General features: G+C 45.9%; 1 protein-coding gene across 1 annotated transcript in view; it reads left to right on the forward strand.

Annotated features, from left to right (window-relative positions):
• LOC126521562 (uncharacterized) overlaps window positions 1-16,295 on the forward strand; it is a 40,426-nt gene extending 24,131 nt beyond the window's left edge. The window contains exons 5-9 of the mRNA XM_055066069.2: window positions 368-420; window positions 490-692; window positions 5,027-5,151; window positions 9,556-9,760; window positions 15,648-16,295. Of these exons, the coding sequence (XP_054922044.1) occupies window positions 368-420; window positions 490-692; window positions 5,027-5,151; window positions 9,556-9,760; window positions 15,648-15,827 (766 nt within the window). The 3' untranslated portion in view covers window positions 15,828-16,295. The remainder of the gene's footprint in view (window positions 1-367; window positions 421-489; window positions 693-5,026; window positions 5,152-9,555; window positions 9,761-15,647) is intronic.
• Window positions 16,296-16,921: the final 626 nt, after the last annotated feature.

Consider the following 16,921-nt stretch of genomic DNA (forward strand, 5'->3'; position numbering starts at 1 on the left):
CCACTGCTGGGCAACAAATCATATTCACTGTACCGGTTGGTCTCCCTGCCATTTCCCTGCGTTTTGCGTCCATGCCTCTTTCTCTCCGTTGTTCGTGAAATGCACCATTTCTCGGTGCAATGCACCGGCCATGCTGGCATCACGACGCGGCGTCGTGGCGAGCCCCGGAAATCGTGCTGACGGCGGCGGCCAAGGTGCACAATCCCTGGGCCGAAAATAAGGAGGAGGAGGGTGAGCGCAGCACCACAGCCGTGCCGTACAACGCGGTGGAGCCCGTTATGGGAACCTGAGCCGGGGTTCTTTTTCCCTCTCTCGAAGACGAAGGTTCTTCTTCACCGCCACCTTTTCTCTTTCTTTTTTTTTTCAGGGCACGCTCTCGGGCGCTTGCAGCGGCATCCGCCGCCACCGCGGTAGCCTCCGGTGAGGCGTGGTCTATCTTTAGTAGGCTCCCTCCTCACTCCCCCCCAGCCTCCCATGCCCGGCGGTGAGGGGGTTTCAGGAGCCCTGGACGGCGGTGGGTCTTAGTCGTGGTCTGCCCCGGCTCTTCACTGCCGTCACCGTCTACCCACCACTGTGGTCAATTGCCCCTCGCGCTTTCCTTGCCTCGGCTGCTGCTGCTGCTGCTGCCCAGTGTGGTCGTCATGGCTTACCGAGGTCCGGCGTACGGTCTTAGCGCGCAGATCGCAAGCAAGGTAAGGAACGGCCCGAAAAGGAAGTTGCGTTCGCCGTCGGCTGCTTTTCGTGGCTCGGAGAGGAGCGATATCCCGCTCCTTCCATCCCTCAAGCCTTATCGTCTCGCTGCGCTCGGGCTGATGACCCGTCGAAGAACTCCTTTTTAACCTGGCCGCCTTCGGGCTTCGGCGTATACGGCTCGCGAAGACAATGAAGGGAGCCCGTGCGGCAGGGTGCGACAGCCGACAACGTTAAGCAGGCGTTCGACGCCTTCTTTTTCGGGGCGATGAAGTGCCTCGAAGGGCCGTTATAGACATCCGATGCAATCAGATTAACCTCGACCGATGGCGAACGGTAACGCTCCAGAAAAGCATAGAAAAATACAATCAGTGTAATTGCGTTTACGTGTGAAGAACGCATGCTTCTCCTCGAAATAAACTTCACGAATAGAAAACAGAAATATAACGAATATAGTTATCCACTTTTAGATATCATTTCGCAACTCTTTATTTATTTCTATCTTACGGGACAGGAATGGCGGCCGTTGCTATGGTGCTACTCTCGGCGATTGTTGTAGCGTGTGCTTCATCATCAGTCATAGATGTTACCAACAGTAAAGTGACATTCGTTTCTGCGCGGTATGTCTTAGAGTGGGGCATCCTTCGCAAGGTTTGCACATACAAGAATTCCACATACCTTGCCGGCATCGCCGGTAATTCTTGCTTAATGTCTCCCGAAGGAGTGGAACAAAAACGATTTGATTCGGCATAAAAAGGTTGAAGGGTGGAATGTTGTGTCTAGAAATATGGAGCTCGTTCGCTTTTTACCCGAAAAGGCAGTTATATTAAATGGGCAGAAATGTCATTGTCAAGCCTCAAGGCATAGACATATCTTTATACATTGCAATTAGGAGGAGTCGAAGAGAAGGGACGTAGAAGGGCTGTCGGGTGAAGAATTAGAGTGGGTAGCCTTGTCGGCTATATGTATAATATAGCGGTAGTGACCATGACACTGCGCCGGCAGAATTTACGATCTCGTTCGTAGGTGTTCTTTGCCATTTGCCGGACAGCTTCGCGAATGAAAGGTCCGGGATCAAGACTGGCTAGAATTAGCTCTCACGAACAATTCTAACTTAATAGGCTTTTGCGAATAAGTTCACGGGTGTTCAGTTAGGTTTTGCTCTTTCTATGCTGCTCTCCCAAAAGTAGTCTCTGGCAGTTGACAGTCGAAATTTGTTTCTTCAGTCTGAATTGAGTTGAGAAGCCCTTCACTCAATCCATCAGAGTTAAAACAACGGGCACAGCTGATGAATTTACTGGATTCTGTGGCATCTTCTGGCTGCTTATACTTAGACGTAGTCCCGGAATCGACATAAAGAGAACAGGCAATCGGCTTCCACGTGAGCAACAATGACAGCTCTTCTTATCTTTTTCAATCTTATCGTGTGTAGTGCCAAAGTGCCTGTTTATTTTTCGAGAGTGTCGTTTGTGCGTATATCTAGAGTTCAAGACACTGAGCTTTCGAAATTGTTTCCTATATTTACTTTAATGACCGCAACTAAAGCTAATTTCCTGCCGAAATGTCTTAATTATGACTCGCAGGAAGAAAACAAAAATAAATATATTCTACCAGGAGTGTTCAAGACCGAGCTAAAATTGGCAGACTTGGGCAGCTTTCCATTTTTCAAGCATCGAAGGCTTTCAAAAAGCACCAGCTCTTTACTCTTTTTGGTGATTGTTTCTTCTGTCGTACTGTTTATACTTAGGTGCCCTATATCAGAGACAGAAAAATTTTGCAATGCAGTCCATAAGTGTAGATGGATATTAGCTACCATGCAACATCCGGAACTAAAATTAGAAATCTATATAATATGTACAACCAATGTATTCATTAATAACTTCAGGTAGCATAAAAGCAGAACTAATAACGGAACAAAGTCGTTTACGGTAGCTGTCAAACAAGCCAGAAAACTAACTTCCGTTTCCTCCTTAACTTTAGTGTTCTCACCATTCCTTAGCTATTTTATTTAATCTTAGCCTTTAGCATCTCTTTCAGTGCAGCGTTTTGCACTAATCCAGCAGCATTCACCCATCGTTGCGATAGCCTATTTTTTCTTTCTTATTTTTGTCACTGTCTTTCGTGATTCTCGGTTTCGTCTAGACGACTCAGTCTGCGAGGAGTTATTTATTGCCTCTGGTGCAACCAAGGAGTGAAGAACAACGCTTAGCGAAACGAGCCAAAAGGCAAGGCGTAACCGTAGACACACATGCATTTTTGTCCTTTTCTTTATTGACGGTAGCTCCTGTGTTGTAAAACCCCCCAGTACGGTGGCTAGCCACTCGTCTATGGAGGCAGTTCGTCTTCCCCTGCTCGCAAGGGGCAAAGCCGCTCGTGTCACTTGTTCGTTAAGAAAGCGGTCTATTTTGGGGACTTCTTCCATGCAGCTTAAGAAGAAAAGGAATATACCACTGGCGCGCCTTCTGTTCTGTTTGAGTTTTCACTCCAGACTGTCTTTTGACACGTTCGCGCAAGGGAGCCCGTGGACTGAGACAAGGGCTTTCTTTGAGCGAGAATGCTAGACGGTTTTCTTTTGATTTCTTGGTTATATCTATAAGGCGCTTGTGACAGAAAAGTAGATGGCCACTCGAAACAAAGTTTGTTTCGCACATCGCGTGTTGACAGTGTTGACAGCAACTTCGCTGCAAAGTATGATTGCGGTTACAACAACAAAATACTTTAATAACACTGTTGAAGCTTTCTCCAGTCCTCTCAGAGGAGTTTTGTTGGCTGTGACAAAGACAAACATAGACCAAGGTGAGAGTGTTTGCCCCATGATAAGAGGCTTTCCGTGGTGACCATCGGATAACTTGATCACAGGAACCACCTTGTTATGTTTAAGCTCGAGCAGGCGTCCACTATTGCAGTCAAGTAAAGAAAGTAAAGCCCGCCACATTGTGGCACCTCGTTTCCTTGACACTGCCGGGACTTCAATAATTCTGAAGTTAGCATTACCACTGCCTCGCTTTTAGTCCTTGCTTGCGCTGACACTGATCGTTAACTCTTGAGTCCAGAGTGAGAGCGGCGCACTCACAACCGTAGAACAATTCAAGAAGTTCAGAAATGTATTACAACGTATGCGCATTCCTAACGCACTGTGTGGCAGCAAGTTTTGATCTACTGCCCGCCCACTTATAAACAGGGGCTCTCGCTTCCTGAGTCAGTGTCTGCGTCCGTTCGTTGCCGTATACGCCGACGCAGTGAAGAGACATTCTCTCTCCACATGTGTGTAAGTGTGAGTCAGCGCAGGCAGCTTTGCACCGCTGCTGGAGAGCCGCCAAGACATAAGCCTCAGAGCATTTTTTGTTTGTGCCACTGTTCTGTCTTCAAGGACTGACTCCTCGCCCTGTTTGCTGAGGGTGTTCGTGCGCTCGTGGGTACCTTTGCTGCGATATGACTCAGCGCGAGTCACGTTCAATGGGTCTTTCTGTTCGCTCGAATGGAGCAAGCTGAGCATTAGTTCCGCCTTCGCGAGGCAGGCTTCCCCTGCAGCGCTCGGCCCTGGGCTCTTCAACGAGACCGGCCGAGGGCATCTGTCACTGTCAAGGCAGCTGCCACGCTTTCGCGCACAACTAGTGAGGTTTGTTGAAGCGTACGAAGCAGATGTTTAGGAAACGTCAAATTTAGGAAGAAAGAGAAAAGTCAACAAGTGGCGATTTAGGGTAGCGTGCCAAGCACTAAGAATTCCAAACAGAACTTCTGTTGTGCGCTCGAGGTTAAGAAGTAACTTGAGTGAGTGTCGCTGTCAACGCGCAATTACACAGCATATGTTTTTCAACGTTCTTCAGGGAAAATGGTTCTTCAGGAGTACAATGTCCATGAATGCAACGTCTAAGTACTGTGCCTTGGCTTGGTGAATTATATATTGATAACGGTATTTGTTTGAAGTGAAAAACATAAAGATCAGATACAGGCTGGCAACTAACTCTGGAAGGCGCACAACGCTCGCCTGCCTCGAGGGGGCGAGGAACTGTAATCTATCCTTCATAATGTGCATTTTCAAGGCTGTTATCAAGGGAAAGAATTTTGTTAGATCTTTTAAAATAAATTATTGTAAGGAGGCATGGGTTAGTCCTTTGCTCCCACATGTGATGAATTTTAATAATTCGAAGTTTATTTAGCAACAAAAAGTCTGATGAAATATTTTTAGGTGAGAGCATCTACGCTTTTTAAATGAGTTATAATATATCGCAGCTTGGTTAAATGATGTGCCGCAGACATGATTAGTACCCGCATCAAAACAGAATTAAAAAAAAAGAAAAGAAAAGAGACTCAGTTTTCATATTCGCCAACGCAGATTGCATCGAAGCGCGATCCCGAACTGGAATCTCAGATCTTGGACTGGATCGAAGAGGTGCTTGAACAGCGGCTACCCCAGGCACCATACGAAGAAGTGCTTCGGGATGGCGTCGTACTATGCAAGTAAGTTACACAGCCGAAATCACTGAAACAGACTTCAGTCTTCCACATGCCACAAATTGAAAGCAGAACATGACATACGCAGTTTCAAGAAGCGTGGTTTGCTGGGCGAACTGGTATTCCACTCCTGTAGCGAGCAGCGCGAAAAACAAGACTTATTACGAAGGCTGACGAAGGCTGTGTCCGTTGTCCTTGCCTTTGTAGGCAGTCGGTTGATGCGGGCCGTCTACTTTTTCTTGTGAACGGCGATTAACAGCGGCGGCTGGCCGGAAAAGCGGCATGCCATCGCTCGGGCTCGGTGGTTGTTATTGTCGCCTTTAACATATGACACCTGCCCACGAGAGTGGATTGGCCAAGGCTCGATCGTTGTTGTTGGTGTTCGTCAGTGACTTCGTGCAACCACACTGTGGGATCAGTCATGAATCGGGGTGTACAAGGGTTTAAAAGAAAGTAATACTGGTAGCCTGGTGCGTTCTTTCTCTAACTCGCCCTTGGCCAATCGTCCTTTTTGGCAGCCATGGCGAGCGCCCGCTACTAGCGCCGCTACACCTTCGTAGTAAGTATTTTTTTTTCACCCTGCTCGCCTCAAGGAAAAAATTGAGCTGTGCAGCCAAAATGAAGATTTGTTAGCACATGTTTGCACAGTTTAGTACGTAAGCAGTTGCCCCAGCTGTTGAGCTCATGCTTCGTAGAATGAAGCAGCGGTATACCAAACAGCGATGGAAGGTACATAAAAAAATTCGTGATCTATTTCATCGGTGGGCTTATAGTACCAGTACAGTAAAGGATTTCACTCTTTACTACTGTTCCGCAAAATTCGGCTGGTCTGAATCTTGCTGCGAACGTAATATTAAGTCGAGAATCGACAAACCCCCAGTGCAGCAAGCAGATATTCAAAATATAGCTATAACTTATGAAGGCGTTTTAGAGTTACGTACCAAAAGTGACAACGACATCATTGCCGCTCATTGGATATTAGTGCCATTGAAAGAAATAATACTCACACCTCATTACCGCACACCCAACTACATTATTATATGCAGCCACTAGCATAATTTACCTTCAGTTGGGAGGGATCACTAGTCTTCTTTGGGCCATTTCTTTTTGCACTATTCGCGATGTTACAGCAGCATCGTGATGTTTTTCGAGTGTCTTGAGCAACACGAGCTGTTATCATTTGCAGCCACAAAAGAAATTGAGACCTTTACAGGAGAGACGAAAATATGGCCCAAATGAGCGTGGAGGACCTGAAAAATGCCTGTTTTGGGCTTTCATTTTAGCGTTTCCCACTGAAAGCCTTGTGGCGATGCATTACGTTTACTTTGAATAGTTATGGGCAACAAGGAGTGATGGATATACGCAGCTAAGTTTGGACTAGCTGTTGTTCCATTGGTGAAAATTAGACCCACGAGGAAAACACAGGATGCAGGATACCATATTAGAGAAGGTGTTGGGATGAGATTAGGGAATTGCAGCTTGCAAGTGCTTGGGTGGGCTGCGTGTCTTCTACGTACCGTGTTTTTCTCGTGCGGCTACATTCCAGAAACAGTAAACCCACAAGCCCGATCTTACCACCTGTTCAGCTGTACTCATTCTTTTGCAGTCTTCTAGTTGAAACATTTTTTTCGTAATCACTTATCGCTCATGTCTGTGTTACTTCTGTACGAATGTTGTCTTTTTGCGCTAAAAGTTTGGAAACGTACAAAAGCATCTCCATGTTATCGCGTTGGCGGGCCTCTTCAATAGGATTGATTCTTCAAGTTCAGTCTGATTCTTCTCTTCAATTCGATTTATTTATTTATTTATTTATTTATTTATTTATTTATTTATTTATTTATTTATTTCAATACGTTCAGTGGCTAAACGCTTTACAGAAGGTAGAGGTGAAAGACAAGAAATCGCACCTGTCACAAGCGGTTAGCACGTACGATAATTTTCAGTGACACATTTAAATGCAGGAGTGTTAAGAATTGTGACGGTGGAGTGTAGGAAGCGGTTTCATTCATTGGCAGTTTTCGGGATGAATGAGTAAAGCGAAAAAGGAAAAGAAAAATAAGGTGACAAAAAGGAGACGTCAGCTTTCTGGCGTCGACAAGCACACGAAAAAATACGTGCATTGGCTCACTAAGAAGTTCATTTTTCAGGTGTGCATTACGAAAAATCTTGTGCAAAAATAATGAACAGGACATTTTTCTGCATCAAATCTCTTCCGCACGTCAAATCAGCTTGCTTGTCGACAGAGTGCATACTGGCGTTTCTTACGGGCCCTGATCGCATTCGCCCCTTCGCATTTCTCGCTAATTCTCGCCTTTGCCAGACTGTCAGTTCCCATTCTCTCGAAACGGGATGCTTATGGCCGTGGGCGTGGGAGACGGATAAACAGAGGCCACGGCGTATTTTGGTGCTGCCTCGCGATATGTTTTCATTAGCGCGCCGGAGCCAAGACCCGCGGAATGGCCGCGTGCTGCCAAGTCTAACCCCGAGCTTCGAGAGTTCTGGCGTCCTGACAAGGGGGAGGGTGGACGCATTCGTCCCAAGGAACAGGTGCTGCGGGTAGCAAGAAACCACCCCCTCCTCTCGCCATAATACGGGTGATACAAATCGCAACCTGCGACAGGCACGCGCCTCGAGGACGCACGCTGCGCCGTGCTATATAGCGCGCGTCTGCCAGGAGGCAAGCCTTGGCTACTGTGTGCATTAACTAGCACGACATGGTAGCACCATATGTCATGCCTGTTTCTCGCATTAAGGATAGTTGGCGTAGGTATATCCGCTTTCTGATGCCCGACCCACCCTGGTTGTTTGGTGGCTATGATTTCGGGCCGATAAGCACGAGGTCGCGGGATCAAATCCCGACCAGGACGGTCGCATTTCGATGGGGGCGAACTTCGAAAACACCCTTGTAGTACTTAGATTTAGGTGCACGTTCAAGAATCCCAGAGGGTAAAAATTATTTCCGGAGTCACCCCCAACGGCGTGCCTCATAATCAGATCGTGCTTTTGGCACGTAAAACCCCGTAATTTTCTTTCCGATTTCCGCATGGATGACGTGCCTATCTTGCAAGAACTTGTTTTTCTGAATATTAGTAAAACATTTTTGAAAGGAGGTTAGGCCCGAATCTTGAATTAACTGCTATGCCCCGCCTCGCAAGAGGAGGAAGATGGGTCTCTGCAATGTTACGGATGGTGATGAGGTTGTGGGTGTTTTGCGAAGCCAGCTCGATGTGAAAGTGAGAGTGGGCAGACCTTGACGTGCCAGCCGTTGACGTGTCAGGTATTACACACGGCTAAATTGAGATACATCTTTGTACAGTAAACGAAATTTTACGGGACACAAAATATGAGAAAAAAAGCTGAATATCTGTGCAGCCTCACAACGCAGCCAAGTGTTCTTATTTGCAGCCTCTACTAATATAGGTGAAGGATATAGTGGTGTTCGGCTTTACTCACTAGTGTTGCAGGCTGCTCGGAAATTGAACGTTTTATGAAATTGCGTGGCCCACAATCTTTTGTGGTCGAGTGTACATGCCATGTGCATTGTATTAACAAATATTCAGCAAAGCACCTTCAGCTGCATGCCAGCAAAGTGATAGACGCACATTGGCACCTTCCCTGTAACCATGAAACGCAATGATTGTGCCCAATCACGCTAGTTTAGCGGCTATGGCGTAGCGCGGCTGAGCTCGAGGCCGTTGGCTCGATTCCTGCCGCTGCGGCCACATTTCGACGGGGTCGGAAACCAAGGAGGATCGTGCACCGGCGAACTTAGAGCACGACAAAGAACCTCACGTGATCAAAATTATTCCAGTGTCTCCACACTACGGCGTGCCTCATAATTAGATCACGATTTTAGCACGTAAAACCCCATAGACATGAATGCTAACGTGCATAATTTTTCGCTTGCACTTTGTTCTAATGCCAACTAAACATGCCGGACTGTTTCCTAAAAGGGGAAGAGGTTATCGCTACGTGTTTGGCTAGCAACCACATTGGGTAGTTTGACTACAGCAATCCACATCCACTCTTTTTTCTGTTACCGAATGGGTTGTCATAAGTAATCTTATGGTTAAACAACAGCCTGCGAGCCTTCTTCCTAACTCAGATGCATAAGTTACGTGTGGAACAGTGCAAAGAGAGACGGGTCAAAGATAGTGGCAAACACACGCACATGAACAGTCTAATGAGTGGGGCGTGCCGAACTCGCCTTCACCCGTCATTTGAGCTGTTCCTTTCAAAAATGTTACCTTACCAACTAGCTCGGATTCAGACCTTACGGCCTGTAGAACTTTTGTCCATAATGAAGGCCTGTGTGCCAGTCTGTTATGAAACGTTCAGCTATCGGGCATAGATTTCGACACAAGCTCACGTCATCGCACGCGCCTTCCAATATTCTCTGTTCTGCCGCAGGCTTATGAACGCCCTGAACCCGGGCAGCATTCCAAAGATCAACACCACTGGCGGCCAGTTCAAGAAGATGGAGAACATCGTGATGTTCCAGAATGCGGCCAAGAACTGGGGCGTGCCTGATGTCGACGTCTTCCAGACTGTTGACCTCTGGGAGCGGAGGAACATCCCGCAGGTCTCGCAGTGCATTCTAGCACTGGGACGAGCGGTGAGGACTTGCTCAGAATTCCCTATACCGAGTGAGAGAGAGAGAGAGAGAGAGAGAGAGAGGGCTCTTTATTAGGAAAACAGAGAATTTTGCCGGCGCGTATATAACCGCTGGCATGCTACTCTGTATAGGTATGGGGAATGGGATTAAAAGATTCCAGAAGAGAGTGGGAGAAAAAGAGGATAAAAATAAATATGAAATGTCCGAGTGGACCCGATACTAATATTTACAGGTGACATGGAGGGTAAATTTAGGCTTTTGTATATGAGGGGTGCAATTTTTAAAGCTTTCAATTTTAAATTTTAAAACCGAGTGCGTTGTGGTGAGCGCTTAGGAGGAACTTTATCATCGTGTTTGTAGGTTCTGTGCAAAAATCTATTGAATATTTGAACACCAAAGGACACCACAAGATCTATCTATCTATCTATCTATCTATCTATCTATCTATCTATCTATCTATCTATCTATCTGTCTATCTATCTATCTATCTATCTATCTATCTATCTATCTATCTATCTATCTATCTATCTATCTATCTATCTATCTATCTATCTATCTATCTATCTATCTATCTATCTATCTATCTATCTATCTATCTATCTATCTATCTATCTATCTATCTATCTATCTATCTATCTATCTATCTATCTATCTATCTATCTATCTATCTATTTTATCTTATCTTCATCATCATCAGCCTGGTTACGCCCACTGCAGGGCAAAGTCCTCTCCCATACTTCTTCAACTACCCCGGTCATGTACTAATTGTGGCCATGTTGTCCCTGCAAACTGCTTAATCTCATTCGCCCACCTAACTTTCTGCCGTCCTCTGCTACGCTTCCCTTCCCTTGGAATCCAGTTCGTAACCCTTAATGACCATCGGTTATCTTCCCTTCTCATTACATGTCCTGCCCATGCCCATTTCTTTTTCTTGATTTCAACTAAGATGTCATTTACCCGCGTTTGTTCCCTCACCCAATCTGCTCTTTTCTTATCCCTTAAAATTACACCTATTATTCTTCTTTCCATAGCTCGTTGCGTCGTCCTCAATTTAAGTAGTACTCTTTTCGTAAGCCTCCAGGTTTCTGCCCCGTACGTGAGTACAGGTAAGACACAGCTGTTATACACTTTTCTCTTGAGTGATAATGGCAACCTGCTATTCATGATCTGAGAATGCCTGCCAAACGCACCCCAGCCTATTATTCTTCTGATTATTTGAGTCTCATGATCCGGATCCGCGGTCACTACCTGCCCTAAGTAGATGTATTCCCTTACCACTTGCAGTGCCTCGCTACATAGCGTAAACTGCTGTTCTCTTCCGAGACTGTTAAACATTACTTTAGTTTTCTGCAGATTAATTTTTAGACCCACCCTTCTGCTTTGCCTCTCCAGGACAGTGAGCATGCATTCCAATTGGTCCCCTGAGTTACTAAGCAAGGCAATATCATCAGCGAATCGCAAGTTACTAAGGTATTCTCCATTAACGTTTATCCCAAATTCTTCCAAATCCAGGTCTCTGAATACCTCCTGTAAATACGCTGTGAATAGCATTGGAGGGATCGCATCTCCCTGCCTGGCGGCTTTCTTTATGTAGGACTAAGGTGGCTGTGGAGCCGCTATAGATATCTTTCAATATTTTTACATACGGCTCGTCTACACCCTGATTCCGTAATGCCTCCATGACTGCTGAGGTTACGACTGAATCGAACGCTTTCTCGTAATCAATGAAAGCTATATATAAGGGTTGGTTATATTCCGCACATTTCTCTATCACCTGACTGATCGTGTGAATACGGTCTATTGTTGAGTACCCTTAACGGAATCCTGCCTGGTCCTTTGGTTGACAGAAGTCTGAGGTGTTCCTGATTCTATTTGCGATTACCTTAGTAAATACTTTGTAGGCAACGGACAGTAAGCTGATCGATCTATAATTTTTCAAGTCTTTTGCGTCCCCTTTCTTATGGATTAGGATTATGTTAGCGTTCTTCCAAGATTCCGGTACGTTCGAAGTTATGAGGCATTGCGTATAGAGGGTGACCAGTTTTTCTAGAACAATCTGCCCACCATCCTTCAACAAATCTGCTGTTACCTGATCATCCCCAGCTGCCTTCCCCCTTTGCATACCTCCCAAGGCTTTCTTTACTTCTTCCGGCGTTACTTGTAGGATTTCAAATTCCTCTAGGCTATTCTCTCTTCCATTATCGTAGTGGGTGCCACTGGTACTGTACAAATCTCTATAGAACTCCTCAGCCACTTGAACTATCTCATCCATATTAGTAATGATACTGCCGGCTTTGTCTCTTAGCGCATACATCTGATTCTTGCCTATTCCTAGTTTCTTCTTCACTGCTTTTAGGCTTTCTCCGGTCCTGAGAGCATGCTCAATTCCATCCATATTATACTTCGTTATGTCAGCTGTCTTACGCTTGTTGATTAACTTCTGCCAGTTCTGCCAGTTCTATTCTAGCTTTAGGGTTAGAGGCTTTCGTACATTGGCGTTTCTTGATTAGATCTTTCGTCTCCTGCGATAGCTTACTGATATCCTGTCTAACGGAGTTACCACCGACTTCTATTGCACACTCCTTAATGATGCCCATAAGATTGTCGTTCATAAATTCAACACTAAGGTCCTCTTCCTGAGTTAAAGCCGAATACCTGTTCTGTAGCTTGATCCGGAATTCCTATATTTTCACTCTTACCGCTAACTCATTGATCGGCTTCTTATGTACCAGTTTCTTCCGTTCCCTCCTCAAGTCTAGACTAATTCGAGTTCTTACCATCCTATGGTCACTGCAGCGCACTTTGCCGAGCCCGTCCACATCTTGTATGATGCCCAGGGTTAGCGCAGAGTATAAAATCCATTTATTTTCTAGTCTCGCCATTCGTGGTCCTCCACGTCCACTTTCGGCTATCCCGCTTGCGGAAGAAGATATTCATTATCCTCATATTATTCTGTTCTGAAAACTCTACTAATAACTCTCCCCTGCTATTCCTAGAGCCTATGCCATATTCCCCCACTGACTTGTCTCCAGCCTGCTTCTTGCCTACCCTGGCATTGAAGTTGCCTACAGTATAGTGTATCTTGTTTTGACTTTACCCATCGCCGATTCCACGTCTTCATAGAAGCTTTCGACTTCCTGGTCACCATGACTGCATGTAGCGGCATAGACCAGTACGACCTTCAATTTGTGCCTCTTATTAAGTTTCACACCAAGACCGGCCACCTTCTCGTTAATGCTATAGAATTCCTGTATGTTACCGGCTATAGACTTATTAATCAGGAATCCGACTCCTAGTTCTCGTCTCTCCGCTAAGCCCCGGTAGCACAAAACGTGCCCGCTTTTTAGCACTGTATATGCTTCTTTTGTCCTCCTAGCTTCACTGAGGCCTATTATATCCCATTTACTGCCCTCTAATTCCTCCAGTAGCACTGCTAGACTCGGCTCACTAGATAACGTTCTAGCGTTAAACGTTGCCAGGTTCAGATTCCAATGGCGGCCTGTCCGGAACGAGGGATTCTTAGCACCCTCTGCTGCGTCGCAGGTCTGACCGCCGCCGTGGTCAGTTGCTTCGCAGCTGATGGGGAATGAGGGCCGGGTTTTGATTGTTGTATTCATATAGGAGGTTGTGGCCAAGTACTGCACCAGGGTGGCCAATCCTGCTCTGGTGAGGGAGTGCGTTACTGGTTCTGGTCACCGGGATCAGGCCGCACTCCAGGCCTGTTTATGCAATTTTATCAACACGCGGATTTTTTCTTTAATCCCGTGGAAAATTGCGCGGCACCGGGATTCGATTATCTTATCATCCGGTTATAAGCCACATGCCCTAAAAAACAATTTTTACGAAAGAGTTTATATATAAGACACATATATGTATAACACACACGTCTCAAAACAATAGTGCATGCTTTGCAACGAGATACTACCGAGTTCGCACGAACATTTCTTTGTCGCGAAATGCCTTACTTACTCGATTCTGGCACGCTAAACTTCTACGCATCCCTAATTACCAGATATTTAAGCAAACCAAGAAAAGAACTAAAGAACTAAAACCATTTTCTGTATGCACAAAATGAAATATTGCTATTCACGTCAAGTGAACGTTGTCTATGCGACGCCATCAACATCTTCGTCTTCCAACACGCTGTCCAAGAGCTCGGCCAATTCGGGTGACAGCGTCATCGGCAAATACCCATCATCTTCTGATTCGCTGCTTGCGTCCGCATCAATGTCAGCAGACGGTGTAATCGCACCAGCTTTCCTGAATCCTGCAGTGATAATTGTGGCGAGAACCGCGTTCCACGCCCCACGGGCTCACTTAGCCACCTCGCCAAACGATGCATGCTGTAGCCGCCCATTTATGGCGAAACTGTGATCGCCTTGCGTCATCGAGGGCTCCTACCTCCTATCTTCATTAGTGCAAATTTTATACATAAGATGCACCATTGTATAAGACGCACCACCAAATATTTGAGAAAAAATAAACCACGTCTTATAAACCCGCAAATACGGTGTATATATCTATCTTACGCCGACCCAATGAGCCAAGTTGTCTACTAGTGTGCGATACTAGTTATGTGCTCGTGGTCCTGACACCGTCGTGGTTGTTCTGTCGTTGTCACGCTGTCGTCCTATCATCGTCGCCATTTCGTAAGCGTCAACCCCACTGTTGTCATGCCGTCATCATCGTACCACCTTTGTCGTTCCATCAACGTAATTCCTTCTTCGTCTTTTCATAGGGATCATGCTGTCGTCATTCAGTAATGATTACGCAATCGTGGTCGTTCAATCGTCGTCATTCTAGCTCTGTTATCTGATTCTTGTCACACCACCGTCATGCCGTCGTCGTCGTACCTTTGTCCTAATGCCGTAGTCATCATGTATTCACCGTAACACCAACGCCATCATTTCAGAATCTGCATCACGTAGTCAGCGTTCCACCATCGTCATTATTTCAGAATCTTCATCACGTAGTCGGCGTTAACCCATCGTCATCATTTCAGAATCTTCATCCTTGACGTCGTTCAGTCGTCACACCGGCTTCAATGTTCCATCGACGTCATTCTTCCTTCGTCATTCCATCGTCGTTACTGGGTCGTCGTCATGCCGCCACGATCACGGCCGATCTTGGCGAGCGAGTGATCGTAGCAAAGTGGGCCGATCCTGGAGACATTTTATGAAGCAATTGTCCCGAACCAGCGACCTCCACCATATCGCAGAAGCGCGCACTGCCGCACACCAACCACACTGTCTATACGAGCCCGTGATCATACGGAGTACACCGTCTGTACAAATAAGCATGCACCAATACAACAACATGCACAAATATATGAAGGAATAACAAATCTGTTGAGATAAAAATTCTGGCGCCGATTTAACTTCGAACTTCGCTTTATTTTCCTGCTCCATAGTTCTTGTTATGTGAATGTGAATCATGGCGGTTTTCTGAATTCAGCAAAATAGAGAGAAAAATTCCTGGCGTTAAACGCAAATCTTCAGTGTGCCATTGTAAGCGGCGGCCAAACGGATAAGTACGACTTAGGGAGAATAAAGGATGATCTTTGTTTATCAGCTGAAACATGGCACGTGCTTCCGTAACGCTTTCTAACGAAGAAATGACGTCCATTTATGGCTCATGGTATTTTCCCTCACATTACAATATATTCTTTTTCTTTTTTTCCATTGTTGTAGTATTCATATTAACATGCATTTCTGAATGCACTTTCACTTGAGCGTCAGCGCTCGTGCGGCGTTCTAAGTCGTCCTCAATCGATTACGTGGTGCTTACAAAACATCCAACATGGCCGCTTCACCGTATTTCTGAATTCTTCTCTTTCATATTGGCGCACACTGTACATTTTCTAATGCTACTACTCTTCGACGCGCAGTGCTACCTGCATCCGGAGTACCAGGGACCTTGCCTGGGACCCAAGCCGGCCGAGGAGAACAAAAGGCACTTCAGCGAACAGCAGCTGAGGGCAGGAGAAGGCATCATCAACCTCCAGTACGGCACAAACAAGGGCGCCAACGCAAGCGGCATCAACTTCGGCAACACGAGACACATGTAACGCCGCTCCCGCGACATCGAAGAAAGAGGAAGATCGTCGCACTTTCTTTCACTCAGCAGTTCGCCTCGACTTTACAGAAACGGGCGATTGCATCGGCGTTCACCATAGCCTGTTTTCGCTCTGTCGTATAACGATGTCATCGCAACCCAATTATTGACCGATCGCAGGCCACCAAGTGATCAGAAGCACGTTCATAATGTTCAACGTGCCGTACAAAATTTATTACTGAGTAACGTCTCACTCAAGTGTAGGCGCGTGGGGTAAAATCGGTGACTTTCGAGGAACTGAGAAAGAAACGAACACAAATAGTCTCTTTTTTCTTTTCTTCTACTATCGTGAAACGTAACCAAATGTAGCCAAAGACTTCATCATACTTCATATGAGTGCAGTGCAGAAAATAATATTGAAAAAAGCGGCACTAACATACGCAAATGTAGCTCGAAATAAAGGTGGCTCATTGTAACGACACGAAGTGCGTTTACTGTGGCTTTGTGAAGGTGTTACACATCTGTTTGTACTACCTCGCTGTGATAAGTTTCAAACGGAGTTTTCTCAGGAGCCTATCTGTCCTTCATTGCTACCAAGTGGTGCGGAGAGATATGCACCAAGGCCTGACATATATCGTTCTTGCCTTAATTATTTGCAGCTGACTAAAGCCCTCTCGCATCTGCCTTCAATTACCCTGTCCGCCCTCAACCGACTACATCATGAAATACAATCCGTATAAAATATGCGTGCTTGACAGTGGACACCTTATAACCGACAATGAAGTCGCGTGGGCTGATACACTCCTCGAGCCATGCTTTTTCGTTTCGCCAGCATATTGCTTGCGAATTCGCTATGCTGCACTGTTATAGTTCCGGCGTCTCCATGACACCGTCCTGTTAAGAATGCTAGCCGGACATTTCGTCTATGGTGCACCGGTTCTCGTTTTTAGCATGGGCCGGGAAAGCGACCAAGTTGTAGAGACATGAATAAATCAATACAGGGAGAACTACGACACAATATGGGGCTGTGTGTTGGAATGTTAATGCACGGATGATACTGTCACCTAAGATTAAGGACTAATGGCGCTTTTATGTATCCACGTGAAC

The sequence above is a fragment of the Dermacentor andersoni genome, chromosome 6 (genome assembly GCF_023375885.2).
Source record: "Dermacentor andersoni chromosome 6, qqDerAnde1_hic_scaffold, whole genome shotgun sequence".
Lineage (NCBI taxonomy): Eukaryota > Metazoa > Arthropoda > Arachnida > Ixodida > Ixodidae > Dermacentor > Dermacentor andersoni.